The sequence below is a fragment of the Panulirus ornatus genome, chromosome 32, assembly GCF_036320965.1.
Source record: "Panulirus ornatus isolate Po-2019 chromosome 32, ASM3632096v1, whole genome shotgun sequence".
NCBI classification, from domain to species: Eukaryota; Metazoa; Arthropoda; class Malacostraca; order Decapoda; family Palinuridae; genus Panulirus; species Panulirus ornatus.
The window spans coordinates 27095524-27122680 of NC_092255.1; the positions used below are offsets into that span (position 1 = coordinate 27095524).

Here is a 27157-nt window from a genome sequence, read left to right on the forward strand (position 1 = left end):
ACCAAATTGGAGGTGGAAAGATGGAGTGAAAAAGATTTTGTATGATCGGAGCCTGAACATGCAGGAGGGTGAAAGGAGGGCAAGGAATAGAGTGAATTGGAGCGATGTGGTATACTGGGGTTGACATGCTGTCAGTGGACTGAATCAAGGCATGTGAAGGGTCTGGGGTAAACCATGGAAAGCTGTGTAGGTATGTATATTTGCGTGTGTGGACGTATGTATGTACATGTGTATGGGGGTGGGTTGGGCCATTTCTTTCATCTGTTTCCTTGCGCTACCTCGCAAACGCGGGAGACAGCGACAAAGCAAAAAAAAAAAAAAAATGTATATATATATATATATATATATATATATATATATATATATATATATATATATATATATATATATGTATATATATATACATATATCCTGCTCTAACCAGGATTCAAACCTATGCACTTGATCTTGGGTGACGTGAATGCATCACAGTCCGGGACATTAACCACTAAACCACAGAGGTCTGTAAACTCTATAATTCTAGATGGAAGTGCTGCCCTGGATTGATAGGATTCTATTGATTCAAAAGAATATCTTGACAAAGAATACAATGTTTTATGAAAGACAATATGTGAGTGTAAGCTGAACATCTGTAAATGTCTGTAAGGATGAGACAAAAACATTTTGTTGGCTTGATAACTGTAAACACATGTAATAATAATTCTCCACCTTCAATCCAATCAATCCTGCGATTACTGTGGAATCTTGATTAATATTCAGTTTAGGGAAAGTATCCAAGTCCACTACAGGAGAAACAATGAACAATGAGATGGGATACACATAGTGAAAATCTTCATAAACTGTCCAATCTTTTTAATGTAAAAATAACATCTACACTTTGGCTCTCAGAATTCTAAATCCTGACACAGGTAATCAAAATGATCACTATCTTGCAACCCTGCACAGCACAATTCTGCTCTAAACTTGTTAGCTGAATATCTTTAACAAACTTGTTACCTATATAGCCACTGCATATCATATAAATCTAAACAATATACTTCAGATTAATGTCACTGAATTGTACATCAAGTTTACAGTAAATAAGTTTCAAGTACAATCCATGGTCATAAAATACATAAAACTCAAATGGAGGGTATATTCTTAGTGCCACAAAATTGGAATCCAGCCCTTTTTTTCTCTTTTTTTTTTTCATTTTGGAAGGACAGTCAGTCCTTTCACCACTTGAGGATTTTCCTTTAGGTATCACTGGATCACACAATGTGCCAAATTTGGGGATATAAAATCAGATAATACCTAAAGTCATTCTAAATAATATACACCAAGCTGGTAAAAACTCACTAACCCTCATACCTCTCCAAGCCTGCAACATCACTATCTGTCTGATTCACAGTTGAAGTGTGACGAATAAAGAACTTGCTGATTCCTGTGAACAGAGACCATAGAGGCATGTGGAAGAAAGATTCCTTAGCAGTGACTGTTAGATTAAATGAAAGAAAGATCTTGAGGCCCAAAGCAGCTTTTTCTAAAATGGTACATGATAACTCTCAAGACCACTGACAGGAAAGCAAAAAGGTCATGTCCACATAAATACTGGAATTTTAGCAAGTTAGTAATAAGATCCAATGACCTTAACTGCATTGTATATTTTAAAACAGTTAAGGCCCATAAAAGTAATAACTTAATGTAGGATGCTTTATTCACAATCCCTAGACAGCATAAAAACAAAATAAAAGACTTAGGATAACACGGTATCATTGATTGACAAGTGAATTTTGATATTTTCTCAATTAGAGAGAATCTTGAAATACACTATCAACATTTGAAAGCAAGAGAACATTAGGAAATTTTTACGGTTTGTGGTGTACCAGGCAGACTGCTCAGTGATGTTACAAGGTGTTATGAGTAGTTTGAAGTGTGTCATGATTGTGTAATGTCACTATGATTAAAATTCTTTATGAACAGCATCATATCAGAACTGTAACTGTAATCATATGCATCTGTTGACCAAACATGTATTTATCTATTATTTACAAATGGATGAGGTATGAGAGTCAAGGCAAGTAGTTTGGTGAAAAGAGAAGATGTAGTGAAAGCCTTACATAAATTGAAGTGTGGCAAGGCAGGTGGAGTGTATGGAAATACAGTTGAAATTCTTAAGAAAGTGAGTGTTGTTGACTGCTTAGTTAAGATTCTTAATGCTCGTATAAATCATAATGATGTGCCCAAATATTGGTAGAATGCCTGTATAGTGCCATGGTAAGAAAGCATGGGGAACAAAGGTGAGTGTTCAAATTATAAAGATACAAATTTGTTGAGTGTATCTGTTAAATTGTATGGGAGATTGGGATTTGAGAGGGTAGTGGCATGCACAGAGCATTAGACTGAGGAAAAATGTTGTGATTTCGAGTGGTTGAGGATGTATGGATCAAATGTTTGCTTTCCATAATTTGTGAGAAATGCTTAGAGAAACAGTAAAATTTGTGTGTGGCATTCATAGATTTGGAGAAAGCATATAATCAAAATGCTCTGTGGAAATGTTATAAATACATGATGTGGGAAGAAAGCTATTTGAAGCAGGTAGGAGTTTTTATTCAGAGCAAGGTGTGTGTGTAAGTAGGTAGAGAAGTGTGGTCAGTTCCAGGTGAAGGAAGTTTGTGGAGGGGATGTGTGATATCACATATAGAGAGAAATACAAGTCTAAATTTTGAACACAGCAAAAAGTTGATTAAAAATTTCATCAGAAAAAGAATTCCCCATGAATTATTAAAAAAAAATTATAATAATTGTAACAATAATAATAAACAGGAGAGGAGATACATACTCTACTGGGACTGTCATGTGTTTGTTTTTACTTCCACAGTTAATACTGAAACATTTATGGCAAGTCAATGTTTTGTCATAAGTCAAAAGAGAAACTTATTGCAGTTAGCAAAGAAAGCACACCAAGACATTGATTTCAAAGACAAGCATAAGTTAGATATATGAAGTGATCCCTTCCCCAAACTCTTCCTGTAAAATCAGTTGCTCAAATGTCTACCCCTCATTATCTTACAGTTTATGACAAAACAGGAGGAAAAGGAAGGTAAAAGTATTTGATCAGAGGGAAGATATGGAGGAAAAAAGGAAAGATATGGGGGAGAAAAAGAGAAAGAGGGAGGAAGGTAAGGGTAAAGAAATGAAGAAAGAAAAAAAGGAGGTAAAGGGAAGGGGATGAAGGGGAGAAAATAGAAGTGGAAAAAGGTATGGAAAGAAGAGTAAATGGAGGGAGGGTACAGGAGAGTACAAATACATTAAAAATGAAAGACGAAAAAAAATTGTCAAGATGATGTTAGCTGACTGGCAAAATCACAACAGATGTTTTTGTAAAATTTACAAAAACATAATGTACTCTGAATGGAGATTTTTTTCTTTCATTTTTTTTTCTTGTTCATACTCCTCTTTCTCTTTCCACATGATGTTTTGCTAACTCTGTTACCTTCCCTTTTTCTCTATCTCCCAGTGAAACCTTGTGAGATGGGACCAGAATAACCTCATTGTCATCAAAATGACATTACACAATGATCTTATTTCTTAGTATATTAATGATGAGGCAAGCATGAAAAGAAAATAATATTGTCAAAATGTAGCAGCATTACTGTGACCATTTTAACTGTCCCTAGTGAAGACTTGGGGCAGAGAGGAACATAAAAGGGGATATGGGAAAGGAAAAGAGAAGATTGATAAATATTTCAAATTTTCTATTGCATCAACAGAGAAAAAAAGGACAATACTAAGATAGTAGTAAGGGAAGAATAAGATGGCAAGATGGGGGAGGGGGGCCGAGGATACATGAAAAAGCCATGTCAAGCCCTTAAGTTTCACAGCTGATATCTATCCATCTATTTATATCTCTGATGCCCATTCCCTTTAGAAACTCCCCGAAGGGGATGGCCATGGTAAAGTCTCCAAAACTGGTGAACTCTAGTGCCACTTCTCATCCTTTAGTGTCTCACTTTTAACAGACCACTGGCAAAGGGCAATTCTAGCTCAGTGTACATATAACCAGAATACATTAAATAATTTCAACCTCTTTACGGTGGCATTAAGGCACAGATCTGCATGATTTGTACTTTGAGATAAAGCCTAACATATTTTTCCAAGCACCTTACATCCTCTTCATCCATGTCTCTCCCTTTCAATCAATCCCATCTTTTCTTCATCCTTTTCACACTCTCCCTCACCTGCCTACTCTTCCTACAGATGTAATAATACATGGCAGAAAGTCAAAACAATCCTTAGTATGAGTAAAGCAGCATTTGAATGTGATTTGCTGCTAAGACCTAATTTCTTGTAACTCTGTATTAGTAGTACATACATCTACCAGACTGATGCAAGAACTTTAATTAACCTGTCTGTCTAAAAAAGTTCAAAATTTCTAGCCACTGGTATAGCTTGATATCCAAAGAACATCAGATTGTCAGGTCTCTTACATGACCTGTTCTTTGCCAGTTTAACATAAAGTTTTGGGATAAAGAAAGTAAAGCTGAAAATGCATGCCTACATCACTTCTCTGGAGTTTATGTTAGGTAATGAATAGTTTTTATAAATAACTCCAAATGTAGATGATGCATCAATATGTATCAATTCAAAAGGTAAAGACAAGGGTGCCTTACACCAAGGTTGTGTAATGTCAATTAACTACCAAACTGCCAGGGATAGTAAAACTTTATCACATATTGTTTAAAAGTAAATATAAGTAGAATGGTGGTATCTGGCTATAATCCCATGAATATGGCAAGAAATGTGGTCCAGGGAACATTATAAATCAACTGCTGAATCATTGTGTAAGTGACCATTCATCACATAAAAAAACTAACTCATATACCTAGTTCCTGCTATCTGATGCATCACTATCCAGTGATTCACTTACACTGTTAATAAAAAAAATCAATCATTTGAAATAGACATGAAAACTAAAATTTTCATTATAACCTCACACCCCTTACAACTATAAATGGAAAGTGCTCAAGTTATTCTACTTGTGGGAGGAAGAGCTTCAGCTTGGAGGTAAATTTTGACATTCTGAAGGTTTTTGATGCTGGTCAATGTAGTGTTGCTATTGCCAGAACTCTTGGCTTGCCTTCAATTCAGTGATATGAGTTTCTGAGTGTAGACTAAGTGAGGCAGTGTGCTTCCAGTATGACACCATGCATGCAAGAGATAACTAATACCATAGGTGAAGTCATGAAGAATAAGGAGCAAAAGTTAAGAGTCTGAATTGAAGATTAGAATCAATTTAACATGTCTGATCTTTGTGTTATGTAGTTTTACTTAAAAGCAATACTATCTTAAGCTGTATTTCTTGTTCAATTATTTAGCTTAATGGTGTACCTGTATTGTACTGCTTGTTTCTTAACTTTTTATCCCTCCCCTTTCATATCCCATTGAATGCTATGGTAAAAAGGGATTCACTATCCAGCAATTCCCCACAAATGCATTTTCCAGTGCTTCTCCAAAGTTAAGCAGGACTAGGAGTACACACAAATGTAAGTACACTGACACACTCAAAAATACACCACCAAAATTTCTTAAAAGGTGTATGACAAAAGTAAGAGGTTTAAAAATGGGGCTTCACAAGTGTGCAACTTATATACCAGTATTTACATGTACTCACACACTTGTAAACATGTATGCATGCATTCTCACTTATGCACACACCCAACCACAAACATGTTCAGGCATGAGTATGCCCATAGATACAAACACACGAGCATAAATGCCAGCATACATACATAATCATATAAGCACCCATAGAAAAGATAGATAGTGTAATTATGCAACAACATACATAAATAATTATATATGCACCCATAGAAAAGATAATGTAATTAAGCATATGTGTGTGTTATTTTTGAGTTTCTGAATAATAAGTGACAAAATTAGCTATAAAATATTATGTGCATTACATGATTAAAAAATGGTGTCATATCCAATTTTATTTTCATTCACTGCTTTGAAAGAAATATTACAACTTTATATTTTGTGCAACTAGAATCAAGTTACACAAGGGAAGATTTACTAAGGATGACAGTTACAAACAATACTAACTATTAACAAATAAAATAAATATAGTCAACACATAACTGCAACTTTATGGGCAAAAAAAATATACAAGTCAGCTGCAGCAAAAATTTCTTTTGTACAAAGAATAATCTAGAGTTCATTTAATACAGCCCACAGGCAGAAGTATAGTATCAAGGTTAAAAGACAACATACTGAACTATTACTTTAAAAATAGAGTTAACTCATTAAAAGAATCAAAGATGTGCTAAGCCGTCACCATCCGTTCTTCAGTGAAACGTTCATTAAGAGATCGTGTGGTCTGGTTCGGGATATGCCTGAAACCTTTTACACCTGGGCCTGGACCATTATTTAAAGATACTTCCTCTTTCCCCTGAAGCATTGCTATTTCTTTCTGTACTTTGGGATCTAATATTTGCTTATGTGGTTCAGGTAAAGACCTCATATTTTCTGAGGGTATATTTCCAAGTGACATTGCCATTGCCATCCTAGCTCTTGGGTCTCTACTTGAGATAAAATTACGTTTCACTGTTTTTCTAGGTAGACCTGATGATACATGGAAAGGTGGCTCTGGTGGACGATAAACACGATCATTTACAACAGTAAATGTTGTTGGGGTATAACTGGTAGATGAAATTTGGTTGAATCTGTTTCTGGTGAGCCTTGGTCTCTTTCTACGAGTAGTTCCTGAGAATGGGTAGGTTTAGTTAATCAAAATATCATAGAAAGTCTGTTACACCTGTGATACCTTGGTTGTGTAAATGTCTGCACACAGTTTTCAAACATATTGTTCATCCTATGCAATTCCATGTTATAAATCTGAGAAAATCATCAAGAGAGACCATAACTGGCTGCAACATTTAACATACTAGAATGTCATTATAACTACAAAATAAACTAGGAATAACAAAAACTTGAAAAAGGTACCAACCTGCACTATCATATACACCTTTAGACTGATTTGAGGCAATGTTGTTTTTAATACTGACTGTCAAACCCCGCTGAGATGAGAGAGAGACAACTGAGCCTGCCCCTCTTGATGATTCAAGAGCTTCGGCACTCTAAACAAGAAAATAAACACTGGTATTAAAAGGAAGGGCTAAATTAAAGACAAAATTAAATTTTAAATTAGAGCATTGAAATTCTGCTTCAATTAATTCTTTTATGAGAAAGCTAAAAGAAATTGTGGGTGTCAATATGCAATAGCCAAGTGTCCGAGTAAAAGAGTATGGTATACAAATAATATAAACTTCAAAGGCACTAGAGTCAACATCATTTATGATACAGCACTGAAATTCTTGCTGTAAATATCAGGCCAAGATGCCCATTGTTTTGGTTTGAATATATATTCATTAATAGAAGTTCAAATTATACATGAATGGGCATGGTAGATTATATAAAAAGTGGAAGTTGAATGTGTAAGGGATCTGTCTATATAAGGATATACAAATTATTTTATATTTTCTTTTTTTATTTTGCTTTGTCGGTCTCCCGCGTTAGCGAGGTAGCGCAAGGAAACAGACGAAAGAATGGCCAACCCGCCCACATACACATGTATATACATACATGTCCACACACGCACAATATACATACCTATACATCTCAATGTATACATATATATACACACACAGACATATACATATATACACATGTACATAATTCATACTGTCTGCCTTTATTTGTCCCCATCGCCACCTCGCCACACATGGAATAACAACCCCCTCCCCCCTCATGTGTGCGAGGTAGTGCTAGGAAAAACACCAAAGGCCCCATTCGTTCACACTCAGTCTCTAGCTGTCATGTAATAATGCACCGAAACCACAGCTCCCTTTCCACATCCAGGCCCCACACGCTTTGCATGGTTTACCCCAGACGCTTCACATGCCCTGGTTCAATCCATTGACAGCACGTCGACCCCGGTATACCACATCGTTCCAATTCACTCTATTCCTTGCACGCCTTTCACCCTCCTGCACGTTCAGGCCCCGATCACTCAAAATCTTTTTCACTCCATCCTTCCACCTCCAATTTGGTCTCCCACTTCTCCTCGTTCCCTCCACCTCTGACACATATATCCTCTTGGTCAATCTTTCCCCACTCATTCTCTCCATGTGACCAAACCATTTCAAAATACCCTCTTCTGCTCTCTCAACCACACTCTTTTTATTTCCACACATCTCTCTCACCCTTACATTACTTAATCAAACCACCTCACACCACATATTGTCCTCAAACATCTCATTTCCAGCACATCCACCCTCCTGCGCACAACTCTATCCATAGCCCACGCCTCACAACCATACAACATTGTTGGAACCACTATTCCTTCAAACATACCCATTTTTGCTTTCCGAGATAATGTTCTCGACTTCCAAACATTCTTCAAGGCTCCCAGAATTTTCGCCCCCTCCCCCACCCTATGATTCACTTCCGCTTCCATGGTTCCATCTGCTGCCAGATCCACTCCCAGATATCTAAAACACTTCACTTCCTCCAGCTTTTCTCCATTCAAACTTACCTCCCAATTGACTTGACCCTCAACCCTACTGTACCTAATAACCTTGCTCTTATTCACATTTACTCTTAACTTTCTTCTTTCACACACTTTACCAAACTTAGTCACCAGCTTCTGCAGTTTCTTACATGAATCAGCCACCAGCGCTGTATCATCAGCGAATAACAACTGACTCACTTCCCAGTATATATATGATGCATAATGCCTTACTAATTTCATTTTCAATTTCTTTATATGCAGTCTACCAAACTCATTCACTTGAACTTTTAACCTCTCAACAAACATTTGCTCAGCTCTACAGTGCTTGTCACAAGTCATTTTAGATTTTTCAAGTGCCTACATAACATGGTCTCTGGTTATAGAAGTGTCTAGAAATTGTTAAATTTCAGTTTCAAAACATATTCCATATAATAAAAACCAAAAAGAGGCATCTTGTTCTAAATAAGAAATAATTTTAATATCATTAGTAATGCCAAGAAACTATAACATGGAAAGCTACAATAAATGGTAAGCATTGTGCACAATCGAAACATATGCCACATTATGAAAGAAGCTTTGTTATTCTGATTTTTTTCCTCTGCTTCAACTGTTCTGTTTGTATTCCCAAAAGATACCACATGCAACTCACTATTGTAAAGTACAATAGGACGTTTAACCCAGAGAATGGGTTTCCCTAACCTATGCCAATGTGCAAAGATGGTAAAACTAATTACCACTCAAGGTGCATGCAAGTAAGTATTTGCTTGGCTGCATGTAAATGCAAACAATTATTGGTATGACATAGACAGAGTGATTCATGATTCTACTAAAACCAACCAGCCACAATGATGCCCGGCATATCATATGATTAACAGGTGCAGGAAACAAAATCTAAGCACTGAAGGCTATGATGTATGTTATACAGGTAACAATCTACTTACACTGAATTATAAGAGACAGAAATTATTGTCTAAAATTCTTGTTATCTAACCATCATGTTATACATGAACTGATTTCAAAGATTTCTCTGGGGAAAGAAAAAAATCATCAAAATTTTGGGGAAGCAAGACTCACACAAACAGTTACATAAATTAAATTCTACTAACATTTTCTGTGAGAGCTTCTATATTGTCCATTCTTGTATTATCAAAACTGCTTTGAGAGTTCATCTTCTGAAGTAAAAGCTGGTCAGAACGTAGTCCCCTTACAATGGTTCCATTGCCTACACGCACTTTAAGTGGTGTTCCCAAGTTGCCCCTTGTCTGCTGGGATGTAGTTGCAAGAAACCACAAACTGATAATTCAATTCATATTTACATGCCAAGACAGAGAAGCATAAACAATGCATACATAATTATCTTATACAACACACACATTTCTAGCTATCAGGCCACATCTTCCAATTTACTGGGAATGACAAAAAGATTTTTTCTGAAGTCTTTGTTACAGTTCTTCAAAGCATATGCTACAATTCAGTAATGCTCAAAACATGTGCTAATGAATTCTACAATATGAATTGGCTACAAAATTCACTTAAAAGTAACATAAATGTTAAAATAAGTCCTGGTTGACTGTGTTGTTGACTGGTTGGTAATGAAATTCAGTATATGTAAAGTTCATGGTGAAGTACCTGAGGATTAACGGAATGCATGCATAGTGCCATTGTACAAAAGCAGAGGGGATAAAGGTGAGTGTTCAAATGAAAGAGGTACAAGTTTGTTGAGTATTCCTGGGAAATTATATGGGAGGGTATTGATTAAGAGGGTAAAGGCATGTACAGAACATCAGATTGGGGAAGAGAAATGTGGTTTCAGAAGTTGTAGAGGATATGTGGATCAGGTGTTTGCTTTGAAGAATGTATGTGAGAAATACTTGGAAAAACAGATGGATTTGTATGCAGAATTTATGGATCTGGAGAAGGCATATGACAGAGTTGATAGAGATGCTTTGTGGAGGGTATTAAGAGTATATGGTGTGGGAGGTAAGTTGCTAGAAGCAGTGAAAAGTTTTACCAAAGATGTAAGGCATGTGTACAAGTAGGAAGAGAGGAAAGTGATTGGTTCCCAGTGAATGTCAGTTTGCGGCAGGGGTGCATGATGTCTCCATGGTTGTTTAATTTTTTTGTGGATGGGGTTGTTAGGGAAGCGAATGCAAGACTTTTGGAGAGAGGGGCAAGTATGCAGTCTGTTCTGGATGAGAGGGCTTGGGAAGTGAGTCAGTTGTTGTTCGCTGATGATACAGCACTGGTGGCTGATTCGAGTGAGAAATTGCAGAAGCTGGTGACTGAGTTTGGTAAAGTGTGTGAAAGAAGAAAGCTAAGGGTAAATGTGAATAAGAGCAAGGATATTAGGCTCAGTAGGGTTGAGGGCCAAGTTAACTGGGAGGTAAGTTTGAATGGAGAAAAACTGGAGGAAGTGAAGTGTTTAAGATATCTGGGAGTGGATTTAGCAGTGGATGGAACATGGAAGCAGAAGTGAGTCACAGGGTGGGGGAGGGGGCGAAGGTTCTTGGAGTATTAAAGAATGTGTGGAAGGCAAGAACATCATCTCAGAGAGCAAAAATGGGTATGTTTGAAGGAATAATGGTTCCAACAATGTTATATGGTTGTGAGGCATGGGCTATAGATGAGGTTATGCATAGGAGGGTGGATGTTGGAAATGAAATGTTTGAGGTCAATCTGTGGTGTGAGGTTGTTTGATCGAGTAAGTAATGAAAGGGTAAGAGAGATGTGTGGTAATAAAAAGAGTGTGATTGAGAGAGCAGAAGAGGGTGTATTGAAATGGTTTGGTCATATGGAGAGAATGAGTGAGCAAAGATTGACAAAGATTGTGTCAGAGGTGGAGGGAACAAGGAGAAGTGGGAGACCAAATAGGAGGTGGAAGGATGGAGTGAAAAAGATTTTGAGCAATTGGGGCCAGAACTTACAGGAGGGTGAAAGGCAAGGTAGTGCAAGGAAACAGACAAAAGAATGGCCCAACCCACCCACATACACACGTATATATATAAACGCCCACACACAGATACATACATACCTATACATTTCAACGTATAGGAAAAGACAACAAAGGCCACATTCGTACACACTCAGTCTCTAGCTGTTGTGTGTAATGCATCAAAACCACAGCTCCCTTTCCACATCCAGACCCTACAAAACTTTCCATGATTTACTCCAGATGCTTCACATGCCCTGGTTAAATCAATTGACAGCACGTCGACCCTGGTATACCAAAGCGTTCCAATTCACTCTATTCTTTGTACGCCTTTCACCCTCCTGTAAGTTCAGGACCTGATCACTCAAAATCTTTTTCACTCCATCCTTCCACCTCCAATTTGGTCTCCCACTTCTCCTCGTTCCCTCCACCTCTGACACATATATCCTCTTTGTCAATATGTCCTTACTCATTCTCTCAATATGTCCAAACCATTTCAACACCCTCTTCTGCTCTCTCAACCACACTTTTATTTCCACACATCTCTCTTACCCTTTCATTACTCACTCAATCAATCCACTTCACACCACATACTGTCCTCAAACATTTCATTTCCAACACATCCACCCTCCTCCGTACAATCCTAACTATAGGCCATGCCTTGCAACCATATAACATTGTTGGAACTACTATTCCTTCAAAACATACCCATTTTTGCTCTCCAAGACAACATTCTCTCCTTAAACACATTCTTCATCGATCCCAGAACCTTCACCCCCTCCCCATCCTGTGACTCACTTCTGCTTCCATGGTTCCATCTGCTGCTAAGTCCACTTCCAGATATCTAAAACAATTCACTTCCTCCAATTTTTCTCCATTCAAATTTACATCCCAATTAACTTGTCCCTCATCCTTATTGAACCTGATAACCTTGCTCTTATTCACATTTACTCTCAACTTTCTCCTTTTACACACTTTACCAAACTGAGTCACCAACTTCTGTAGTTTCTCACATGAATATATATTTTTTTCATACAGATTCACCATTTCCCACATTTGCAAGGTAGCATTAAGAAAAGAGGACTGAGCCTTAGAGGGAATATTCTCACTTGGCCCTCTTCTCTGTTCCCCCTCCCCCTCTTTTTTTCTAGTTTTTTGAAAAGTAAAAAATGGGAGGGGAGGATTTCCAGCCCCCCCTCCCCTTTTCATCACCTATTTATATTTATCAAGCCTATTCTTAAACATATTTATGATACTTCTTTCATGCATTCTTTTTGGTACATCATTCCATATCATTCCTGTTCATGTGAAAGTACTTTACCTATCCCAAAGATAAAAATTTTCTCATGCAATGTCACCAACAATAGTAAATTCTACACAATCATTTTCCTTTTTTTTTATAATTTTTTCTCATGATATGAACTGTCAATCACAATGGTGAATTCCATACAGTACCTTCACAATTATGATGCTCAAGTAATTTCTACTGTAAATGATGGAAGAAGTCATTTTGTGAGGAAAGCAAATACATTTTCAAACTAACCTTCATTCCTCCTTCTATGCCTCTTCGTGCATCAATGAGATTAAGCCTGTTCTGATTCCTTCTATTCTGTTGTGACATTGCCAATGTCCTTCGTGCTTGCTGAACCTTTCTTCTTGCAAGCTGCTGTCTGAATGATGAGTCTTGGCCCTTAAACTGCTGGTATGTCTCCTGTAATCAGAAAGATGAGATGCGAGGATTATCAAGATTACAGAATACTACAGACTCAAATAGGCCTGTATTGCTCATCTTGACTTTTTACATCAGCAAAAGTTTTCATAACAGCAGTCATCTTGGACAGTGGTTGAAGTGCCTACAAATTATGATGCTGAAACTGACAAAGACAGTCAGAATGAAACAAGAGAAGTCTGAAATATTATGAACAATTTTAATTCCTACTCTCACAATATAAATTGGAATGAAGCTAATAATCTCATAGATAACAAAAAATGGAATGAAGTTCTTACTACCAATGAAAAATAAGCAGTTGTCTAACAATGCATCAGTCATATGAACACAAAATGTGTGCCACACTAAAGAAATAAGTGAAAGATACCTACCAAGTGAAATAAATCAATGGATGAATGGGAAAAGTGATTGGAAGAAAAAAGTAAGGTGTAACAAACAGTGATAAAGTGGAACAATCAGAGGAAAAATAAGAATTGCTGTGGGAAATAATAGTGTCATGTAGAAGAGAAGAATGAATAAATGAAGACAAAAGTTATTCTGAGTATGGATCTAAATCCAATAGTAAAATCTGTGTACATAAATAAAATAATGACTTAAGTCCTTTTAAGCAAGGTGACTTGTAAACAACCTTAAATGAATCTGCCAAATGTTAATTAACCAATATAAGTCAATATTTACAGAAAGAGATAATGAAAAATTGAAAAAAATATTTCATGACTATGAACAGATATTAATATATCAGGAGACATAATTGTATAAACTGACCATCTAAAGGAGAACCTAACATCATGACCTGATGGAATTCCAGCATTATTTCTATATAAAAAAAAAAGAAAAAACACGCACAATGCTGCTGACAAGGAGCACAGACCAATATATTATAGAAGATATACATTAAAATGGCATATATACATACAAAATGGGATCCAAACAGCTGCCTAATATTACATACAATTAAAGATGATGAAAAAAATATATTGGAATATCTATTAACAAGAGAAAGGTGCAAGAGGTGAAAAAAAGGGCAAATGAGAGTTGGGGTGAGAGAGTATCATTAAATTTTAGGGAGAATAAAAAGATGTTCTGGAAGGAGGTAAATAAAGTGCGTAAGACAAGGGAGCAAATGGGAACGTCAGTGAAAGGCGCAAATGGGGAGGTGATAACAAGTAGTGGTGATGTGAGAAGGAGATGGAGTGAGTATTTTGAAGGTTTGTTGAATGTGTTTGATGATAGAGTGGCAGATATAGGGTGTTTTGGTCGAGGTGGTGTGCAAAGTGAGAGGGTTAGGGAAAATGATTTGGTAAACAGAGAAGAGGTAGTGAAAGCTTTGCGGAAGATGAAAGCCGGCAAGGCAGCAGGTTTGGATGGTATTGCAGTGGAATTTATTAAAAAAGGGGGTGACTGTATTGTTGACTGGTTGGTAAGGTTATTTAATGTATGTATGACTCATGGTGAGGTGCCTGAGGATTGGCGGAATGCGTGCATAGTGCCATTGTACAAAGGCAAAGGGGATAAGAGTGAGTGCTCAAATTACAGAGGTATAAGTTTGTTGAGTATTCCTGGTAAATTATATGGGAGGGTATTGATTGAGAGGGTGAAGGCATGTACAGAGCATCAGATTGGGGAAGAGCAGTGTGGTTTCAGAAGTGGTAGAGGATGTGTGGATCAGGTGTTTGCTTTGAAGAATGTATGTGAGAAATACTTAGAAAAGCAAATGGATTTGTATGTAGCATTTATGGATCTGGAGAAGGCATATGATAGAGTTGATAGAGATGCTCTGTGGAAGGTATTAAGAATATATGGTGTGGGAGGAAAGTTGTTAGAAGCAGTGAAAAGTTTTTATCGAGGATGTAAGGCATGTGTACGTGTAGGAAGAGAGGAAAGTGATTGGTTCTCAGTGAATGTAGGTTTGCGGCAGGGGTGTGTGATGTCTCCATGGTTGTTTAATTTGTTTATGGATGGGGTTGTTAGGGAGGTAAATGCAAGAGTTTTGGAAAGAGGGGCAAGTATGAAGTCTGTTGGGGATGAGAGAGCTTGGGAAGTGAGTCAGTTGTTGTTCGCTGATGATACAGCGCTGGTGGCTGATTCATGTGAGAAACTGCAGAAGCTGGTGACTGAGTTTGGTAAAGTGTGTGGAAGAAGAAAGTTAAGAGTAAATGTGAATAAGAGCAAGGTTATTAGGTACAGTAGGGTTGAGGGTCAAGTCAATTGGGAGGTGAGTTTGAATGGAGAAAAACTGGAGGAAGTGAAGTGTTTTAGATATCTGGGAGTGGATCTGGCAGCGGATGGAACCATGGAAGCGGAAGTGGATCATAGGGTGAGGGAGGGGGCGAAAATTCTGGGGGCCTTGAAGAATGTGTGGAAGTCGAGAACATTATCTCGGAAAGCAAAAATGGGTATGTTTGAAGGAATAGTGGTTCCAACAATGTTGTATGGTTGCGAGGCGTGGGCTATGGATAGAGTTGTGCGCAGGAGGATGGATGTGCTGGAAATGAGATGTTTGAGGACAATGTGTGGTGTGAGGTGGTTTGATCGAGTGAGTAACGTAAGGGTAAGAGAGATGTGTGGAAATAAAAAGAGCGTGGTTGAGAGAGCAGAAGAGGGTGTTTTGAAGTGGTTTGGGCACATGGAGAGAATGAGTGAGGAAAGATTGACCAAGAGGATATATGTGTCGGAGGTGGAGGGAACGAGGAGAAGAGGGAGACCAAATTGGAGGTGGAAAGATGGAGTGAAAAAGATTTTGTGTGATCGGGGCCTGAACATGCAGGAGGGTGAAAGGAGGGCAAGGAATAGAGTGAATTGGAGCGATGTGGTATACCGGGGTTGACGTGCTGTCAGTGGATTGAAGCAAGGCATGTGAAGCGTCTGGGGTAAACCATGGAAAGCTGTGTAGGTATGTATATTTGCGTGTGTGGACGTATGTATATACATGTGTATGGGGGGGGGGGCATTTCTTTCATCTGTTTCCTTGCGCTACCTTGCAAACGCGGGAGACAGCAACAAAGTATAATAAAATAATAAAATAATCTATTAAAAAAAGAAATCATACATAAATCCAGATTGTTTTTTACCTTGTAAAAGTACATAAACACAACCTTTTATTCAATACAATAACAAAAACTCAGATGAGGGAAAAGAATGGACACTGATTTTCTAGAACCTTGCAAAAGAATTAGACAAAGTACTAAAGAAAATGGCACAACAAAATAATAAAAGAAAAATTAGAAATACAGATAGATGATTTTATGTGTGATAGGAATCCAATGCAGCATGGATCAGGATTTCAGTCCATAATGTCTTTGCCTTGCTACTGCACCCACTAAATTAGAGGTAAACTTACTGCACAACACAAATACTAACCTGATGGTTAAGATTTAAATTATTTGCTCCTCCTTGGGAACTGTTCCCCCTTCCTCTTCCTCTTCCTCTTCCTCTTGCATTATTAATGCCTCTCCCTCTTCCACCTCTCATGTTCGTGCCTCGTCCTCTGATGATAAATCTTCCCCTGCTTCCTACAAGTGCCCCTCTCCTTCCTCCACGAGTTAGAGCTCTACCTCTTCCACCCCTGCTTGGCTTCACACTACTACTTCGACCTCGTAGTGTACCTATAGCAGAATTTCTTGTATTTTGTATGTGTGAAAGGAAAGCATGGGAGATGCTGTGTAATAATGCTGCTGAAAAGCAGGGAAATATAATATTATGGTATCTAATATATGAAACCGAATTCACTTAATACTGTTGTGATTATACATGCCAAGTCCTGCATTGAAAATGACATTTGCAAAATTTTCTTTACATCTTGTGCTAATCATTCTACCTTCAGGTATTTTGTACTTAACAAAAACATTCAAAATATACATTAAAGAATTCAACAGATTGGTGTGGCTCTAACGCAGAAGAAGGAAGCACAAACAAGAATCAATGGTATTTAAATACTGCATTATCATGCTTTTTATAATTACTAAAGTAATTTTAGCTATGCATCTAAGAAGTTTTTATTACTTTTGCCAGTGATTTTTGTTGAAAGAACTCGAACTCCTCTTCCTCGTCCTCTAACTCCACCACTGTTGCCACCTCTTGTGAATCCTGAATTTCTTCCAGATGATACTCCCCTCCCTCGACTTCTTCCTCCCCTGGCACCTCTACTACCTCGACCTCTCTGCTTCATTTTGATAATGTCATCTGCAAAGTTACTGAAGATATAGTTTCATCTGTCAACAACTTACAGTTTCAAAGTAAATGTTAAAATTGACAAGAGATCTGTATACAAAAAGGGTTGAGTAAGTGTGTGTGTGTGTGTGCACTCTCTGCACAAAGAAGCACACAAAGCATTACCAAACTTTATGACCTGTGGTCTCAACTGGCTTCCCTCGGAATGATGAAAGGAATCCTGTGCTAGGAAGTAGTGTATGATCATTTATTATATTTATTCACTCACAACGTTTCCAGATCTTACCACAAGCCTCTGCACTCTTGAATGCCTTTTACCTCTCTCCTAAGTTTGGTATAATCATACACATTTGGGTATGATTATTGTTCTTCTTGTAAATCAACTCACAATTAGAAATAACAATGCTTCCAGTAATTTGTCCTGTGTGACTATAATTACTACGTTTGTTTACCTTACAGAGCTGCCTCCGGTATTTGTTGTTTATTACCTTACACCCTCTTAAGAACATAGAAGAATTCTACCTTCTTTCTCAGTCCACTGCAATGCATACCACCCAAAAATTCCTTTTCAAAATTAAATCATCTGCTTCCAGTTATATGCCCTGAGACACCAATTATTATTTTGGTCTAGCTTACAAAGGCATCAATGATATTTGTTGTTTGTTACCTTGCAGCAAGTGGTTCATTTTTAGTCATTTTAAGAAGTCCTTTCTGAATATCAAGCTAGAATTCTACTCTCTTCCTCAACTGTTGTAATGAATAGAATCAAAGACCTGGCAGTTCAAAAATTAATAATCAAACCTGACTTTCTAAAATTATCATATTATACAGAGGACAAAGTGGTGGTAGGGTATCAGGCTTTTCATGTTACTTCTTGACGTCACATATGGCAGTAACCAAAACCACAATCCTCCCTCAAGTTACACACCAAGTTTCCCTTAACCAATTTCTGTAGAATTTCATAAAGCATAACTTTGTTCCTCTTTGCAGTCAATGTGACACTGTTTGGATGTCATTAATAAGGGCAGAATAGGTCGCAAATTCACCGAAATAGCTGAGAAAAGTATGGAGAACAACTAGAATTCAAACTTCAGAAGCCCACATCATTTTGGTGGAAATCTTAAATGCTTGACCATTCTGATTTTTCACGTTTGTTTTTGCCAATCTGTAGATCTACCTGTATCAGCAGACTAAAATTAGCATAAAATTAAAGTAACAGGATTTCCAAATTTTTTTGTTTTCTTTACAATCTACATGCAACTATTAACAGAATTTTTCTGCCTATATCAACTTTCTTAAAGATTTTAACTCTCTTTCATTAACAGTAAATGAATGACTAAGACAGATATTGTGGATGAAAAACTCATAACTCAGCTGAAGATCATGTTAATAACGGAAAAACTTGTACATCATAACCAAAGACTTTCTTGAACGAAAATACTTATACCTCATCAGAAAATCATGAAAAGAGAAAACTTATCTGAACGACAAAAGCACCAATTACCATTCTTACATGCATCTGTGATTCCTTAAGGAATTCCCATTTCTGCAAAAAAAAAAAAAAATATATAAAAATTTTCTTTTAAAAAAATTATAGTTTTTTTCAGTACATTAACTCAAGACAGATTCATAAGAGAAAGTTGCCACAGCATATTTATTATTCATAAACAGTAGTAAGCTCTCTAATTATACTGATTCTGTTTCCAATCATTTCATACTCACTCTTTCCTTAGTTAGTGAAGTGTTGTCTAAAAATGAAGAATAGCTTAATTTGCTCACATCCACTCTCTAGCTTTCGTGTACAATTCAACAAAACCAAAGCCACATATCCACAGATAAGCCCTCACAGACCTTCCCTTGCTTTTCCCTTACCATTTCATTTGCCCTGGTTCAGCTTTTGACAGCACATCACCCCATGTATATCATATATCACATCACTCCATATCACCCAATCCCATGCAAAAATCACACCATCCTGCATATTCACGCTCTAAATAACTCGAAGCATCCTTCGCTCCATCCCATCCTTGGTTTCCCCTTCCTCCTTGTATCATCCACTTCTGAATGTATACCATCTTAGTCGGTCTCTCCTCACTTATCTTCTCCACATGTCCAGATAATTTCAGCAAAACCTCTTCAGCTCTCTCAACCATACTCTTCTTCCTATCAAACTACCCTTACCATCATTTCATACTCAATTAACCCTCCTCACAACACACATTGTCCCAAATAATTTAATTTCCATGTTTAACTTCTTCCATATTTTCAAATCAAGGCCCAAGCTCCATTCACTTGGCACCTTCTGTTTCACATTTCAGAAACTGAAATATGACAAAAGGGAATACCCAGGGTAGTATTTTCTCCACCTATCCCTTGGATAGAAATATACTGACATTATATATCTGGACTTGAATTATCTAAGAAATATAGCACTGCAAGAGGGTAGGTAACATTTTAAATGAAGTCAGGTGGACAGTTGAGTTGTTATTTATATAGAGGTATAGACTCATTTATTACACTTGCAATATAACAGCATATAAGCCAAAAATATGCAAGAATTATCTACAGTATACCATAAGAAAATAAACTTATTCTACAGTATACCATGAAAAAATAAACTCATACTGCACTACAAGTTACTTCTAATGCCCACTCTCCCAACAACTATGACAATGCTTAAAGTTGAACCGGATGAAACTGAACCAATAATTTCTAATTCATGACAACCTCAATCAACTAATTTCACCTTACTGTTCAATCTTCATATTCAATTCTGATACAAACTGCAAGAGTCCAATGTGCCAATTACAACGTTCATTTGCAATCATTAAGCCACTGACACTAAAATCTAGTCTAGTATCATCTTCACTTGTCTACCTAACAAAGAGGTGTGACAGAAATCCTGACCTTGTTTTCTGCACTTGCATCTCATAAAATCCAGGACATGTTTGTTATTATATATGCCCTGAATCAACAAATGCTTGGGTGTCCTTAAACTCAAGTACCCTTCCACAATCTTCTATGGTGTACATTCTTAATTTGCTCTACCATGATTGTAACAAGTGCATTAATGTTCTTGGGAAGCGTTTCAGGTATCTCGCCCCTTCAATAAATCTACTGGGATGGTTGTGATTTGTAATGTCCCTCTCCATCATTCTGTTCATACCATTCACTTCCTAAAAAAGGGTCATACAGATACGTACTCAAGCGTTTGTGATCACTGATATGAGAGACTACAGAAAATGAAACTCAGTGACAATCTTCAGCATCAAAAGCCAAGGCCTTTACTTGGGTTTACTTTGCGTGTGAAGGCAAACGTGTCCTGGGAAAGTTAGCCTCCGAAAGTCTGTCACTATAGGAAACCACCAGTCTGAAAGTCTGTCAATGGGAATGCCACCATGTACTGGCAATTCACAGCCAAAAGAGTACATGATAACAAATGAACCTTGAAAAGAGAGCTAACACAATAACCTGCTCTCGGCAAAACAGAACTCAGCAAGAAGCAGAACTAATTTTGTAGAACTATGGTATAACTTCATGGTGAACACACACGTAATCTAAAATGACTGGAAGATGAAGTACAAGTTTTACCTCTTTAATTCAGCAACCATGGGACCTGGCCATTACTGGACCACAGAAAATGCTGGAAAACAGAAATTGACCCCTTTAAAGGCCCTTGGGTGAACACTCTTGCCAATTACCATCAGGACTGTTAATTAGCTCTGCTGCAATGTAAACAGATTTTGGCGCCTTAGTGCTGCTAACAATGCTGCATTAGTGGCAGATCCACAGACTAATAGCTGCACATTCAAAACATGCTGGACCACAGAGTGCTGGATTAAAGAGGTACAACCTGCAATGCAATGATGGAAAGCTACTCTTCAATAAACACACTGTGGAAGGCAACAACATTGTTTCTAAGCATGACAACTGACAAATCCCTGTGCAAAAATGATGAAAATACTGAATTATTACAGAGCATTAACAGAAACCAATTACACCACAGGAATTTGGGAGATGCAAGAGGGTCAAGCACACTAAGATCATGGTACTCTGGCTGGCACCAATGCCAGAAAAGTATAAAAATACAGTTTTAACAGCTGGTTCTAATGCACAGAAACTATGATCAAAACTCCAACAATCAAATCTGAATGGTCATCAAAAGAGATGGATACTGCTTAGGTCTATGAGTACAATGACCACCTTAAAGATGGCTGGACACACAGGTCATTTTCATCTTTGAACATTTTAGAAAAAAAAAAGCCATGTGTCCTCAAAGATCATATTATAATGCAGAGTAATGAATTAAACAAAAGGATAAGTAAAGAGTAAAACAAATTGTCACTGATGAAAACTTTACAAGCAAATGAACAATCAAAGAGATGAGACTACTGTTCCTCATTAAAACACCACCATATCTAAAGGTAAAAAGACAGCATTGTCATGAAAAATCACAGAACTGGTTGAGGTTTCAAGGAATGTCTGTACTTGTAATGACGTAGAAAGAAATAAAAGCAAATCAAGGGTCAAGCTAACCATAGCTTAGTATTTAAAATATTGCTCTGCCATAAAATTTTTTGGCATCTTTAAAGAAAGAAAGGCAAATCAAGGATGAAGATAACTAAAGCATAGTTTTTAAATTGTTGCATACAGCCACAAAATTGTTTAGCATTTCTCTGACCTGACAAGGAAGTTCTTAAAATAGATGCAAAAGATGTACTGTTAATTGCACTGATAGCTGCCTCCTCTTAGAAGACTGCCATCTTTAGGACTAATCAAAATCAAATGAAAAAATATTCAAGTCCTTGCCAATGTTTTAACAGCCTCCATTGCCATATTGAGATTTTTGTGCATACACCATGTGTCTACTTTTCATCCCATGTCAAATAGCCATGCTTAACATAATGTCATGCCAAATAGTTTCATAGGTCTTCAGTAACAACCCCACAGTAACTGGAAACTATTCCTAAAAGAATGTTAAGCACCACGTTTCATGCATGCAAGGTTGGGCACACATGATAATGTATATCAAGAAAGTCAAAAATATTCTTCTATATTTCTAAGTACCTGAACTTCCTTTTTATCAAATGTAGGATCTAATTTCTTCATCAAAATGATAATCTAAGGGTCATGATCCTGATTAAATGATGAGGGTGAAAAGTTTGTCAGCACTGTCTCGAAAGTGAATTAAGTTAAATATTCCAAGGTTTGAAGAACCTTATCAGTACTGGTGTAATATAGGTAATTCCAATATGAATTACCTTTACTACAAGCAGAAACATCGTCCAAACTTGAATAATGCTCTCATTCAGTCCAAGTGTATGTGCTGACAAGTAGATGGCAATCAACAAGACAACCTGAAAGAGAAATACTGTCTTAGCAGCTAATCTGTCATGAAAGATCAAGGCTTGTTCAAACTTATCCAACTGTCTAGTTCAGAAGTAGACCCTATATTCAAGTTTCTATTAACCCTAAGACATACATAATCCTGGTGCTGTTTCCCTCCAGAGCAAAGAAACCTATAATCATATAAAAAATAAGGATGCCTTTAAGGTGCAAAATATTCTTTACTACCTACACCTCTTCTCAACTTATACCATAATCATACGTCATAACTTGATCAATCTGGTCTACTAAACTACCATGAGTGCTACTTTGAAATTTTTATGTTGTGATTTGGGTCTACAGCTGTGTTCTGAACAGTAACACATGTTCCCTCAATGGATTATAAAGGTCCTGGTTAGTGACTTCACTTTGCACTCAGGTATCCCCAACCTTCATAATAAAGGTAGTGGGGGTCAATATGAAAAGCAAAAAAAGAAAGAGAAACACCTTGAGAATCAGGTTAGGAACTGCATGAGATTTGTCTGTATTGGTAGAGCTTTCATGTATATTTCAGAACTTTTCCAAATGAATGGAATTATGCAGAAATTTCAAAAATACACTATGCCTCCAGTACCCCTTTACCTTTTTTCTTTATACCTAACAGCCTTTCCTGCATTAGCATGGTAGTATCAGTAACATGGAAACAATAGCCTTACTTGTTCACATCCAACCTCTGGCTTAACATCCACATTCAAGCTCTACTGACTACTCCATGGTTTAACTTCATATATCTTGTCTCAGAGCAATGACATAGCATGCCCCCCACCCTCTACCACAGTCCAATTCATTCCATCCACTGCATGACATTTGACCTCCTCCATGATCAGGCCCTTATACCCCAAAGCCTCCTTCACTCCATCCTTCCATCTCCTTTGTCTACCCCTCCACTCATTCCTTACATGGTCAACCATCCACCCACCACATAACATCATTCACATTTCATTTCCAGTACATCCAACCTCTTCCCTTTTATATTTAAAGCACAAGATTGCTAACTGTGCAACACTAAAAGAATTACTATACCTTTAAATATACCTCTCCTTCCACACATACTACTTACTCCACTTAAAACTTTTAGCCCCTTCTTCCATCCAATGACTCACTTCAGCCTCCATGCTTCCAACTGCTACAAGGCCCCACTCCCTATTACCTAAAACAGTCCACTTTCTCCAGCCATTTAACTCTTAAACAGATGTTGACTTGCAGAACGTTACTCACAATTTGAACAAAAAAATCAATTTTTGTTTCTCATTATAAATGGAAGAAATTCATGTAAATGAAAAGGATATGTACAAACAAGTGAGCTACACACAACTTATTTGGTATGTTATACTATGGCACTAAAGTTAATGTACAGACTGTGTGGTCAAGACTGGTACAACAATGGAGTATGAGCCTCCTGATGCATATTCACTATTTACACATCACTATTTATGTAAGAAATACAGTAAATATACAAAAAAAAGTGAGCTTTTATAACTTAAATGGCCATGGTACAGTACCTCTTTGCTGATGATACTGGAGAGATGTAGAAGGTTGTAAGTGTGTCTTATTATGAGTGTAAGCATAGGAGATTGAAGATAAATGAAAGTAAAAATAAAGTAATGGTGTCTGAAAGGAAACAGAATGAAAGCATAGATTTTGTAAAACCACATACAGTGAAAGAAGAAAGTGTACTAATATGTGCTGTGGATATAGGGGAAAAAAGATTGGAAGAAGTGAGGGAATTTAAGTATCTGGGAGCTGTCTTGGGTAAGTGTGGTGATACGGAAGGAGAGATAAGGGAGAGAGCAGTAAAGGGTAGAAGGGTCATTGGGTCCTGAAATAGAATAACAAAGGGTAGAGGTGTAAGTATGAAAAAGAAGAGAGGATTGAGGGACAGCATAGTCCTCCAAAACCTGACCTATGCAGTCGAAACATGGAATGAGGCACAGAGGTCAAGAATCCAGGCTGTGGAAATGAGCTATTTGAGAAGAGCAAGTGGTGTGACTAGATGGAATGAAGAAAGAAATGAAAGGGTGTTATGAGAAAAGTGGTATGGCAAGGAATGTGGAGTGGTAGAATGGGGAAAACGTAATACTTTAAGGTGCTTTTGGGCAAGTGGAAAGAATGCAAGACTGGGAGTTTACAGGAAGAGTGTATGATAGTACAATTAAAGGATTTGTTGTGAGTGGAAGACCACCTGTGACATAGGCAAATACAATGGAAGAATGCTGGAGGTAGGGAAACAAGAAGAAAGCATGGAATGGTGTATGCAAGGGAGGCATGTAAGAACAAGATTTCAGTGGACTCTTTTGCCGTGAACACCCCTTGATGGGAGTTCCCAGAGAGAATGGCCATCAGAGATATAGATAAACAGATAGGTACAGTGATGAAGTAACACATACCTCAAAAATATAGGTACTGGGGTGGTGGAGGATGGGATAAGGGGATGGTGAGGGGGAAATGTGGGGTGACCTTTATTACTCAAATTCACTTGTTAACACCTATTTGAATTAATTACACATATTTACCCACATTTACATCTATTTACTGTAAGATTTATTTACAAAAAGTATTATAATTTACACCAGGAAAATCCAGGAAAGTATGGTCCCCAGTCTGCACTCAAGATTAAGATAAAATGGCAGTTTATGAAACTAACTTTGGAATATTACTAATTTCTTTAATAATAAGAAATGTGGTATATGTGTCTCATGGAATATGATAAAAAAATATTTTCTTTCACTAATAGTTTATGAAGATCAAGGAAAATGTGAAGTTACTGAATTTACAGTAAAACTTAAGTTCTCTACAAATTAAATGTCTACAAAAAAAATCACCTAGCATTTCCAATTAGTTTATCTTTACAATATCTTGATTTTCATAGAAGTATACCTATGTAAATATCTCCCATACTCAACCACAAGGTAAATGCTCCTCAGCAATTATATTTGTTTACTAATCACATAGTGATCAATGTTTGCTAGAAGTGGTTTCATGCATCCTTAAAGTGAAATTTTAACAAAACTAGGTCCCCAGTGGCATGACAAGCACATACCATTTATTAAGATACTACTTGTACCACTGAAATCAACATGTGCAACAAGTACAAGACAATAATGTCTAAATACAGAACCCCAAAGTCATTTCACACAATACCTGAAACTAACAGACATATGGACAGTTCAGAGGAGAAATTTAGATGGGGGACCTGGACAAATAGGCATACATACAAAGTGTAACAGTGCAGCCGGGATATGTAGGATATATCAGCAAAAGGACCACGGCCTCCAGCAGCGAAAATGAGCAAGGTAGCAAAGATTCCAAACCGAGTCGTTAAGGCGAATACTATGAAACCACAGTTAGATATATTCTGCCTCAGACCAAACTTAGGGGACAGAAGACCTCTAAACCATAATGGGATTCGGTAAAAACCCAGACCAAAATGTGGAGGTAAGAGACCTCAAAACCAAAGTAAGATACAGCAAAATCTCAGACCAAGAATCGTCACATATCGTATAATTAGGCACCCATGGCACCTGCTCATCTTCCCAATCCTCATTAAAGTAAAGATAGGGTCCGGCCACATAAAATCTAAGATCAACACGAACGTCCTTTTCATAAAAGAATTTATCAAATCTCTTCCCGATAGAATAAGTACAAACCATCGCAATGTATAAGTAAAATAACTGTTGATAAGTTAGTTATATTGACATAATCCTTGTGAACATTAGTGCCTGACAAACATTCTCTCAGAATATCTCGAGGTGAAATAATCAAAAATATTAGAACACCTTAGACTAACACCAAGGATATTACATTTATTTCGTTACTTCGGCCTAAAAACTGAAAATTTCTACAATTCAGAAAATCAAAAATGAGCATTTGAGGGCGACCAAATAGCGTTTTATATCAAAGACGTGAAATGTACTTGCCTGTGTCTGCATGGACTTTGAAAATATCATTTGTCCATTACCACGAGATAATAGTTGAACTCACCTAGGGAAAGGGAAAGTACATCTCGTGAGGCCATAGTAGTAACAAATTTAACTATCTACTGTATCGTCTGTCTAGCGTTTATTTTGGCTACACACGTAATGACGCGACGTCGACCACTCACGTTTCCCATAATAAACTGAAAATAGAATGGTCGTAATATCATGTACCAATATACTATATAAATGAGTTGTCTAATTATCCTTAAATGAACAAGATTCTCAGTGAATGAACTCTTAGTATAATATACAAGGAAATTACATTGTTTCATGTACACAAAATGTGTTGATCAGACTTGCGTCCGTCCAGCACTGTTTTGTACTTGACTTTATTGGAGTTATCCGTCAGGTAAATAATCTTTGTGACGTAACACTAGTGTTGACCTGACCCAAAAAACAATTGGTAGTATGAC

The 27157-nt window shown here is 37.2% G+C and overlaps 1 protein-coding gene across 8 annotated transcripts; it reads right to left on the bottom strand.

Annotated features, from left to right (window-relative positions):
• Positions 1-837: 837 nt before the first annotated feature.
• Positions 838-26903, bottom strand: LOC139759232 (uncharacterized). Of its 8 annotated transcripts, none has more exons than XM_071681331.1 (8): positions 26749-26884; positions 22644-22739; positions 17215-17394; positions 16573-16817; positions 13027-13194; positions 9661-9816; positions 6992-7121; positions 838-6747 (listed from the first exon to the last, which is right to left on the bottom strand). In XM_071681331.1, the coding sequence occupies exons 3-8, from the start codon at positions 17378-17380 to the stop codon at positions 6308-6310; spliced, it is 1305 nt and encodes a 434-aa protein (XP_071537432.1). In that variant the 5' UTR covers positions 17381-17394; positions 22644-22739; positions 26749-26884; the 3' UTR covers positions 838-6307. The 8 variants fall into 8 exon arrangements, with proteins under 8 accessions (XP_071537432.1, XP_071537426.1, XP_071537430.1 ...); XM_071681325.1 differs by having other exon boundaries at positions 9661-9819; XM_071681329.1 differs by having other exon boundaries at positions 9661-9819; positions 17215-17405.
• Positions 26904-27157: the final 254 nt, after the last annotated feature.